Genomic DNA, 11,653 nt, shown 5'->3' on the forward strand with positions numbered 1-11,653 from the left:
CGTGTGGTCCACTTGATAGTTAGATCTGTCTTATTTTTCGTCTCAAGCCTTAAGATGAGCTTGCCAAATGGATGGACGGTTTGGATATAACACATACCTCATGATCAGACCTACGGAACTTGCTAAAATTAATAAAGCAAGTTAGGTGCACAGATGCACTTGGATGACACGTTGTGAAACGTCACTGCACTTTCATGCAGTGCATGTTAACACTAAAATATCTAATATATGTTCGATAAAAGCAAGGTTACATAACGGATATTTCTTTCATAATTATGTGAGGCCCACCTTGATGTATATATTTTATCTAAGTTGTTTATCCATTTTGATATATCATTTTAGGCCTTGAGTACAAAAAAATGGTATATTAAAGAATGAAGTAGACCACATCACATGAAATAGTTTGATTAAATTTATACGATTCGAACCCCATCCAACTCGGTTTTCCTGATCAAGTAGGAGCCGGTTCGGGTGAGGCCAACCATGTATCGGATCAGTCTTATTCAGGTGACCTAGACTCGATCCGAGATGGGATCGAGCTCGAGTAAGGACATTAAGACTTCGGATTGGGTCGAGTTGGACCCAATCCGGACCGATGCCCAGTTGACCAGTAGCAGGAGAGAGAAAACCAGCCAACAGATCTCCCGCTTTTCGATCATTCCAAAGCTCTTTTTCAACACTGGTAATAAATAAGAAGTAGCATCCTCGATTTCATCGATTCATATTTTAAGCTTCTTTGACAAAAACCCACTGATAAAAACGAGAGATAGAGGGAGAGAGGATTTCTCTATTTCAAGCAGATAGCTTCAACGAAACCGAAGAAACGAACCGCCGATCGCAGCGATTTTCTTTTACAGGGGTGAGTTTCTTCCCAAAAATAGACAGATCTAGCAAGCAATTCCGCAAAAATCAAAAGAAGACAACATCGTTTTTACTACTCAGAATTTCTCACGATTTTTCAGTAAAATGCTGCTGATTTAGTTTTTTCCTCTGCATATTTTTGTTAGATTCGTTTGAATTTTCTTCTTCCTTAGATTTTTTTTTGTCCTGCTCCTAAGTGAGATTTATTTCTAGGGTTTTGTCTTTCCCTCGGCATTCGAGAGAAACTTCGTTGTAGAATGCTTCTGATTTATCTGCATTTTTTAGTTCTTAGCGGTAAAATGCTGCTGATCTATATGATATCTGCATATTTCTATGCATTTCAGTGTCAGATTTTTCGAATTTTCTTGTTTATACTAGATTTTTTTCTCTTCTCATTATGACTTACTAGAGATCTTATTTTAATATTCTAACGATTTTAAGTTTTTTTTTTTGGCTGATTTACACATATTTTCTCTGTCTTTCGTGGAATTTCCTTAGTGCTTCATAGAAATTGTAAGGATTTTTACTGTCAAATGCTTGCAGGTTTGTATGCATTTCAGTTCTTAAGACTTTTGGGAAGGTCTCAGGTCCAACCGTTTGGACCACAAGTTACCATCTGCACAACGAATAACTTCCAATCTGTCAACTGTGTTCCACATCCAACCCATCCAATAAATTGTCCCCATCATGCGAATCACCTCGTACAAAAGTCAGCCACATCCACTCATCAGGTGGACCACACTTGTGTTGTGACATTTATCGTGGTTAGACATTGTTTTCTATGGTGTTGCCACTTAATGAGTTGATGGGATTGATTTTTGCATAACGTGATTCTTGTGGTGGGGCCAATCTATCAGAATTGTTAGATGTCACAGGCACATGATTGATTGCCAGTTATCCATTGGGTGGATGGTAACTTATCATCCAACTGGTTCGATTTGAGACCACCTATTTGTGTTATGGTCTTAGATTTTCAATATTTCTGATATTTTATTACAACAGATGAATTACTAGGTCTTTAATTATAAAATGCAGGTGTTTTCGGGTTCCTCTGCCGAACTCTGTGCATTTGAATTCTCATGGTTCCTAATTTTTCAACTCTTTAAAGAGATGCAGGGAAATTTGCTATAAAATGCCTCCTCTATGTGCATGTTTTGGTCTTGGATTCAATGAATTCGTGGTCATGAGTATTTACATTGGCAATGCCGGGTGGTTGCTAGGCTTTCATTGCAAATATGCTGGCAATGATTCAAGTATTTTTCCTAGCAAATATACGAGTATTCTTAGAATTTTCAATGCTCTAGAGAGGTTTCTAGGGTTTTGTTGTGAAATTCTTCTTAGAATTTTCAATGCTCTAGAGAGGTTTCTAGGGTTTTGTTGTGAAATTCTTCTTAGAATTTTCAATGCTCTAGAGAGATTTCTAGGGTTTTGTTGTAAAAATCTTCTTAGAATTTTCAATGCTCTAGAGAGGTTTCTAGGGTTTTGTTGTAAAGTTCTTAGCTAGCCATATGTCCATTTCCTTATTTCTGTAAGATGTCAGTGGCCAATTAATTTTTTAAAATATAGATACTAGAAAGTTTTGGAGAAATATAGGATGTTTTTCTCTGTAATTAGTGTTGATTTTTGCATATCCTTTTGCAGATTGCTGCCTGTATAAATTTGAATTTAATTTATTGAAGAATGGCAGCAATGGCATCTCCAGGGCTGCAAATAGCGACAAGGCCCTGTGTTTCTTTTTGTTGTCGGGATTCTAAGACAAGAACTGCAATTATAGGGGCCGATTTGAAAGGAGACCCACAGACTAAGTTTACAAGCTCTTCTCATATATCCCACATGCAACCATTTATCCGGAGCATCACATGCACCCCTGCAAGATTCAATAAGGTAGTCACAAAGGCAATGTCTGGAGCCAGTGAGAAAGTGGCTGCTGCGGGATTGCCCATCGATCTCCGAGGTTTAGAGTTCTGCATTCCATGCGTCTTTTCCTTTTCCATCTGTTTTTTTTTCCTGATGCTGATTGGATTCCTTATTGCATATGGCATACATTGAAACTTAAAAGTGATACTTCTTTTCACATGAGCAGCTGGTGGGCCAGTTTGTTTCACCAATTACCACAGTAATGTAAAGGAAATGAGCTATAATTACAAATTCATTTACCTGTTTCCTGACAATAGCTACATTTGACCACCGATTCCCATGTTTGGTTTATCCATGGTAAAATTGCAATGATGGCATTTTTACATTACTTCAATGTCAAATATCACCCAAATAAATTGATGTTGCTATTTGGATTAGAAACTTTCATGTAAAACCATGAAAAGTGCAATTATTACAAATTCCTTTACCTATCTCCTAAATACATTTGGATTTGACCAACAAGTCCGGTGTTTGGTTTGGCAGCGGTAAAATCTTAATATGATGACACATTTCCTTTTCATTACTGGGGTAATTGGTGAAACAAATAGGCCCTTAGTGAAATTATAAAAGTATTATTGACAACCAGTATATTGTATTGGTATTTGAGTGTTTGGAATATAGCTGACTTCTAATCCATGAAAAAAATACTTCATATGGATATACAAAAGGTAGGGATGGTTGTCTTCATCTTGACTATAATAACAATGGCTATTATTGCCACTAGAAGTACATAATGCTCTACCTTAGTTTGTAGTGCCACACCTCATCAATATTTAAAAACTCTTACATATGAAAGGCATTTCCTGAGAAACCATTTTCAGGAAGGTACAGTGTCAATGTGGGTGTCTCTTTAATGTTTATGTTAGCTTTCTTCTACTCAATAGTTTCTAATAAGCAGCGGATCTTGCATTCTTCTTGTTAGAGTAAAGCTCGTAATTCTTCAACTTATTTTAGATATTTTGTTCATATGATTCCTTGTTTTCTCCCCTCAATAACGTTTTAATAAGCGGAAGATATGATCATTGTAGTTATCATATTTCTCCTCTGATTTTACGTGTGTGATAAACTGTGGAAACTATAGCATTATCTTGCTGCTAGAAAAATGAAAAGAATGGTCACACTCTTAATTCAATTCACCCACCATCGACTCTTTTGATGCCAAATAAGTTATTCTTACTTTCCATTTGATCATGTCCTATTTCCTCATCTCCATTCATTTGTGTTAGTCTCTTCATATCATGGTGTTCCATAATGGTAATGGTGGCTGTAACGGCCACCGCCATTACCGTTACGATATGGGCCGTAACAGCCATTACAGCCTTTTATTTAAATTATTTAAAAAAAAAAAAATCGGTTTCAGACCGTTACTGGGCCTTTTTCTTGTAACGGCCGTTTCGGCCCCATAACGTGTAACAATTACCACCGTTACTGCTACGTAACCGATTTGGCATACCATGCTTCAGATGCATAAAGGTCAGAGGACCTTTTTGTTCGTTCACATCACTCACTGTACATAGTCACATGGTATGCTAACTAGTAGTTAACAATTTGAGGGAATTTTATTCTCAGGTAAAAGAGCATTTATTGCCGGAATAGCTGATGACAATGGGTATGGGTGGGCGATAGCAAAATCTCTTGCTGCTGCAGGTGCTGAAATCCTCGTCGGCACATGGGTGCCTGTATGTAAATGCACCCTTCAAAAGCATTCATTTATGACTTCTAAGATTGAGATCCTTCTAAAACAGTTTTTCCTTATGCAGGCGCTGAACATTTTTGAGACCAGCTTAAGACGTGGGAAGTTTGATGAATCACGCATGTAAGATCTCTATTTTGTAGTTTTTGATAACCGATAGAATCATTGATGGCCGTTATCTTTCAAAAAAGGAAAAAAGAATCATTGATACATATATTGAAAGGGTGGGCTTCAACAGCCAGTAAGACTGAACAAAAAATTTGTATTCTGGATATTGCAGCTTGCCAGATGGTTCTCTTATGGAGATCACCAAAGTATATGCTCTGGATGCTGTTTACGACAGTCCTGGTGATGTGCCTGAAGATGTAATTTGAAAAGATTTTTATTCTTAACATTATCTCTTTCTTGTCCTCTATTAGGTGTGGTCTTTTGATTATATATTTTTAGTGAGGAAATCAAGTCCTGAGTTAATTTTTCGTTTGTTGTGCAGGTCAAAACAAATAAACGATATGCAGGAGCTTCAAATTGGACTGTTCAGGTGAAGTGCCACATCCTTATTATTTTATTCTATTTAGGCTTGAGTGTGCAACTCAGATGGTATAATTTAGAGTATCTCAACATGCCAACATGTCCATCCAGTTACATGATGATGTTCAAAAATAGTGTTCTCATAAAATTCTGTTAATGGTAAATATAAATGCAAAAAACGTGTAACCATGTAATCAAGAAAATGAGTTAACAAGGGATTTCTTTTTATAGGATAGCTATGAGACCAGACATGCTTTATGGTACAGAATGTTGAGCAGTCAAGGAACGACATGTTCATAGGATGAGCGTAGTAGATACGCGGATCTTGAGATGGATGAGTGGCAAGACAACGAAGGATAGAATTAGGCATCGATTCATTCTAGGGAGCTTTGGAGTAACACCGATAGGTAATGACATGAGGCAAAATAGACAGAAATGGTTTCATGTGCAGCGGAAACCAAGAACTGCGACAATTAGGAGTGATTCAGTACAAGTTGAAGGCTCTAAGGGAGAGGCCCCAAAGGATGTGGGTGGAGGTAGCAAGAAAAGACTTTAGGAACTATGGTTTAACTGAGGATATGGTCCCTGATAGGTTGGAATGCGTAACAGGATTTGTGTAGGTGGCCTCAGTTAGTCATGATAAGGCTTAGATGATGATGATCTAATCATAATAACATCAAAACTACAATTATAATACCGAAAACAATGAAAATGGTTGAAGTATTATACAAGGTTCTATGTCAAATTGCAGTTGCTTAACTACCTAAAAATGAGTGAAGCCAAACTGTGAGTTATTCTCATGGGTAATTTAAGTACCTCATTTATTGCATTTGTTTAACAAATCGTTAACTTATACACTGCTATGTTTTAAGTGTGATTATGCATGTTAGATCCTGAAAATTTCCTTCCTGATTTGGCACTAGGTCTTCCCTGTCAATGACCTCTACCACTATGCTGTTTTTCATTCACAGTTTTGACATCTTCACAGGAAGTAGCTGAATTAGTAAAACATGACTTTGGGAGCATTGACATCCTTGTGCACTCTCTCGCCAATGGCCCAGAGGTACCATAGTAACTATATTATTCATGCCCCTTCTCATGTTTATGTTTGCTTTTTTCGTCTAACTTGTAATTTCCTTTATAGGTCAGTAAACCTCTATTAGAGACATCCCGAAATGGATATCTTGCAGCGATTTCAGCATCAAGTTATTCCTATGTGTCATTGCTCAAGCATTTTGTTCCAATAATGAATCCAGGCAAGCTTCTCAGAAAAAGAAAAACAAAAAAAAAAAGTGGGCTGCCTGATTTTTTGGCTAGCTAGGGTCATCTGCACTGTGGGACCACTTGATGAATGGCTGAGATTGGCACCATGTGCCTTGTTGGAACTTGTGGCTTGGTGTAGATGGGCTGCCTAGCCAACCTCTATATTTGTATGTATGTGCAGTCAACTTACCATATGAACATGTGGTCCATGTAATGTTGCAGGTGGTGCATCAATTTCTCTCACATACATTGCTGCCGAAAGGATCATTCCTGGGTAACTTGATTTACACACCCTGTGATTTTAGCAGCCCATGTAAACCAGAACTATTAAAGAAAGGATTCTTATTGTTGTGTTGTTCTTTACATATTAATGCATACAGATATGGTGGGGGCATGAGTTCAGCTAAAGCTGCTCTAGAGAGTGATACCAAGGTGAGATTTTTGTAGCCGGCCGGTCTGCTGCCTTCAATGCAGAATATATATTTTGCTGAAGCAAATGGAGCTGTAGTTATAACATTTTCTGATCTGGCAGGTGCTTGCATTTGAAGCAGGAAGGCGCCACAAGATTCGAGTTAATACAATATCTGCTGGTATGACGGTTATCTTCATACTTTTATTTTCTGAGACATGGTACTTGCTAGAGTATCTTCCTGTCGTGACATTTTTCACATTGATGAAAACCCTCAGGTCCACTGAGAAGCCGTGCAGCCAAGGCCATTGGATTCATCGACATGATGATTGACTACTCATCAGCCAATGCACCAATGCAGAAAGAACTGCTAGCAGGTTGATCACTGAAGTTCCCATTGTTTGCATCATAAGTGTAAATATTGGTCCATGCGTCATGGATTTTCAGCTGACTGTTTTGACGAATTTACATATAAAACAGTAGTGACCATTTATTAGGAACATTTCAGTACATCATTTCCAATTCAGCCAAAATAAAAAAACTCAACCCTACCCAATTCTCTTTTTATCTTCCATAAAACCTAACCTTTTCCTATCTCTAGGATCATGAAAAACCGCAGTTTTCTCACCTCACCATCAACCTTACTCTTCTCATCTTCAAACCCCAAACACACTTTTTCTTCACCAAAAATGGATATCTGCATTGGCAACATGATGCTGTCCCTGCTCTGCTCTTTTACTTTCTCAAACCCTCTCATACCTACTCTCTTTCATTGACTGGATTGGAAGTTGGGTTCCACCTGGTGCTAGTTTCCACATCAATTTCATGCATTTCTTTTAATCTTAGGGCCTGATTGGATCCTTGTATTGGGCAATAATGGATTGGCCAATAAAGACATTTGCTTCCAATCCCTCATTGGAAGCCTCCAGCAATTGACCGATCAGTCCACGTACCATTCCCCAATCCTCGAAAAATAAGGATAGAAGACTCCTTGGAAAAATGAGATTGCATTGTCCTAAGATTGACCGATCACCTCCACCCTTCCCTGCACATTTGGATCGTTGTATCGGTTGATCCTGGATTGGCCAATACAAGAATCAACAATCCAGGATTGACCACTTCCATGATTCCCAACTTCCGGGAAGTCCCACCACCAAATGAGCTCCTGATGTCCAACCCATGACTCTTTTTTCTTTTTAATCATTTAGGCTTCATCAAGATTCGGCTTATTTATGTCAGGGACAATGCAAATGATCATTAGAATTTTGGCTTTGCCATATTAAATCAGAATGTGGGTTTGTAATTTAGGCATTGTTGGTCTCTGTATTTTGTTCTTTCCCCTTTCCAACCATAAAATTCACAGTTGTCCATTAAAAGACTGCTTTTTTTCCTTCCAAACAATGTTATGCAAGTCTCATTTTATATTTTCCCAGAGTGGGTAATTCATTCTAACAAGTTGAAGGGAAAATGGAACAGATGAAGTTGGAAATGCCGCTGCATTCCTGGCGTCACCATTGGCTTCAGCAGTGACAGGCACAGTTTTATACGTGGACAACGGGTTGCATGCAATGGGAGTGGGAGTTGACAGTCCGATATTCAAAGATCTTGACATCCCAAAGGAAGAACTCAAGAGCTAGGTATGATTTTAGAAAAATAAAACACAAGAACTAGGCAGGCATTTCATTTGGATTTTTGTTTTGGTGGGAAGATAGCTTCTCTTTCCGGCTATTTATAGAGGATTAGAACTCCTGTCTGTCACATAAGAAACAGACTAGATAGGAAAGATGGAACTTGTGCAGCGCAATTTAATAGTGGATAATCTCAGCAATAAAACGACACAGATTGATAATGGTATTTGTGTTGAGACCATGATGCTATTATAGCCTCAATAAAATGACACAGATTGATAGTGATATTTGTGTTGAGACCATGAAGCTCTTATAGCCTCATCCATGTGCCCGTCAGGTCTCTGACTGCCATTTGAGGGCATGCTTTGCAATTGCTTTTGGTGTACCATATCGGTCACCACCGTTACAGGTTCATATCACCAAAAGCATCTTTATCATTCATAGGCAGGCGATCTATGTACTGGTTTTGAATGATATATCAAACCATGATTGGGCAGTTGGTCAGATCTAGTCTGGATCGTTCATGGATGATGGTTGGAGTTGGCAGCTCTCTGAAGGTTCCCTCATCTGGGATCCTTGGAGAAGAGGATCAAGTTGGCCCAGGCAAAGTCCCTAGGTGGGCCACAACCTAAATGTTCTGCTGCTAGTCAATGAGCCTGCCCGCCTATTGTTCCACTTGTTCTGGCCATGTGCACTAATGGCATGCGTGGTCCATGTCAGGGTATCATCATGATTTTCAGGCCTTCCATGCAATATCTCTGCTTGAGAATGAATCTTTCAAGCTAGGTATTCATCATTGAGTAATGCTCATTTTCTGCAACAACAACGTACAGGAATTACGTTGTTACTCTGCCATGCATATTTTCTGATCTGGAGCATCCTAATTTTGGGCCCCACTGTGTGTATCGAACTGATAAGCATGCAATTAGAAAATGGTCCAAACTTCAAGCATTGCTACTGAGTGGAACTTCTACCTATGGCTTTCCATGATATACTCTTGCAACACTCTAGAGTTGGGGACCTGAATACACTGCCATTCATGTGCCATGGCCAGAAAGCCAGGCTTGTCTAATCATAGTCTGTGTTGAATATGAACTGTTGGTTGATTCTTTCAACAGTCCAGATTGAATGTGAACTGTTGTTCAATTCTGCCAACCATCCCTTTTTCAGTGCCATTTGGTATATGATAAGAACAATGCAGCTCAAGAAATTGGTAGAATGTGTTGATCGATTCGTACATAGACTGGACCGGATGTCAAAGCTGGGTCGAGTTGATCAAGGCACAAACTAAACTGACTTCACTCGATATATTAATAATTAAATTTCAGTATTTAGTCTTTGGGTGAAAATTTTTACAAGTTTCTGAAAGAGGTCAAGTAAATAAAAATAATCAAAGCAAAACATAAATTAGCATTAAGGTGTGTTGGTAGCACCTTCTGTCTCTCACATTTTTCTTTTTCTTTTTTAATTTAAAGAAAGCCATGATTGACTCAATCGGGTTCAGAGTCGTAAACTTATGGATTGAGTCGATCATAGTTTTTTGATGAGCGACATGCTGCTGGCTGAATGTTCTATACCGTCGCTCTGAACTATCCTTGACCGTCAAAACGTAGCAACAAGGATTTGGGCCATATTTCCAAATTTTAAAAATAAATAAATAAAAGCAAAAAATATCTTCTCGGCCACTTCATCCAAGAGGTGACCCACTAGGTAGACCTGTATATGTTATCAAAGTGCACCAATCCAGTGTTTGCTGGTCCAAAAGCTCGATATTTGAACCTTATACCAGGCTGTATTAGCTTAGCTCGATATTTGAACCTTATACCAGGCTGTATTAGCTTAGCTCGATATTTGAACCTTATATCAGGCTGTATTAGCTTTCAGAAGGATGAGGCTTGAATGCTCTAGAAAGATGTTCACATCTTTCTATAAAGGAGTCTGCATCCGAAAATTGCCCTCTACTTAATCTGCCGGGGAACCAAATAAGGCGTGGGCATCATACACTAATATGTTGTTCAAATGCCGGGACACAGGGGAAGATCCACAGACCAAGAATTGCACTGATTGGACCATCAGCGTTTTCCTCATCAAAGCAGAAATCTGGCCCCACAGTGAGGTCTACCAGGAGAAAATAGCAATCGCCATCAACACCCAATTGGTCATATGAGTGCGGGTGGCAATGAGGTGGGTTTGGGCTGGACTGGGCCATGCTAGATCCAGCCCAGCCCCCAGCACGGCAAGTTGGAGCACATGGCCAAAAATAGCTAAGCCCAGACATGACAGGGCCAAACAAAAAATGGATCAGATTCATATATCCCATGCTGAATTTTCCCAATTCATGCCTTGATCAGGTGGGCTACGCCTACATGAAAAGTGCATGTGTTGCCTAACCGATTATTGGTATTAAATGATATGAAAAAGAGAACTCGCTCAGACGGAGCTGACCTAAGCCCAAGCCCGGCGTCCAAAGATGGGCTAGGCTCACAGACCTTCCAGCCCGTTGCAATGTGAGGCACTTAAATAGCACCGACTCCTATCATGGATGGGCCATTCGCAGAAAATAGCACTGCATACAGTTTTTGCCATTCAATGTGTAGCTTTTCAATCCTTTCTCATTCAAGTCAAACCACAAAGCAGATTTCTGGGCCTCTTTGTTTTGGGAGAATCTAAAATGTGAAAATGGAGAATTGTGGAAATGCTCATGAAAATGAAAAGCTGTCCATCTGAATAATTTGCCATTTGGTAGTATTGTTTTTTCGTGAAAATGTTAAAAGATCATAATCAAACAACAAAAGTTCTCTCTTGCAAGTGTTGAATTCTACGCTTGACAGGATTTTCTTGGAAAAATAATCTAAATTATTTTTTAATGGAATAGGGAAAGGAAATCGATTTTCCCCTCCACAATGAAGAAAAGCTCAATCTTTTGGCAAAGTGAAATGAATGACACCCAGGCACTGATAAAATGTACACATGGCATACAAGTAATTAAAATTGACCGGCCAAATTACATGTCCCAATTTAGATGAATCATAGACCATAAATTACACAAACTTAGTTAAATACCGATTCTAATTAGCAAATGTAAATTTCCAAGCTTAAAATGAAAAATATCCAATCAGTCCTATTAAGCAAACAAGTTTCCATGAATCAAAGGTCAGGATTGGTCAACTAATTTGATTTTTGAAGTTAGAACGGAATTTCAGTATGTTCCACAGTTTAGGTGGTTTAATTGGAGCTAATGCATGTCACTTCTGCAATTTCTGAGTGCCTGTGTATCAAGCTTTATATGCTGCAGAGTATCAAATATCTTCCATCCAGCTTAATCCCAGAACATTTTTTGTTTTTCGTTTTTTA

At 38.7% G+C, this 11,653-nt stretch overlaps 1 protein-coding gene across 2 annotated transcripts; it reads left to right on the forward strand.

The window, feature by feature from the left end:
• The first annotated feature begins 610 nt into the window (after positions 1–610).
• Positions 611–8,520, forward strand: LOC131219585 (enoyl-[acyl-carrier-protein] reductase [NADH], chloroplastic-like). 2 transcript variants are annotated; one of them, XM_058214816.1, is made up of 13 exons: positions 611–859; positions 2,503–2,815; positions 4,348–4,457; positions 4,539–4,594; positions 4,752–4,836; positions 4,962–5,009; positions 5,988–6,062; positions 6,144–6,255; positions 6,485–6,536; positions 6,643–6,694; positions 6,795–6,852; positions 6,950–7,048; positions 8,148–8,520. In XM_058214816.1, exons 2-13 carry the CDS (start codon positions 2,542–2,544, stop codon positions 8,306–8,308), a joined length of 1,182 nt encoding a protein of 393 aa, XP_058070799.1. In that variant the 5' UTR covers positions 611–859; positions 2,503–2,541; the 3' UTR covers positions 8,309–8,520. The 2 variants fall into 2 exon arrangements, with proteins under 2 accessions (XP_058070799.1, XP_058070807.1); XM_058214824.1 differs by having other exon boundaries at positions 2,549–2,815.
• Positions 8,521–11,653: the final 3,133 nt, after the last annotated feature.

The sequence above is a fragment of the Magnolia sinica genome, chromosome 1 (genome assembly GCF_029962835.1).
Source record: "Magnolia sinica isolate HGM2019 chromosome 1, MsV1, whole genome shotgun sequence".
Taxonomy (NCBI): domain Eukaryota; kingdom Viridiplantae; phylum Streptophyta; class Magnoliopsida; order Magnoliales; family Magnoliaceae; genus Magnolia; species Magnolia sinica.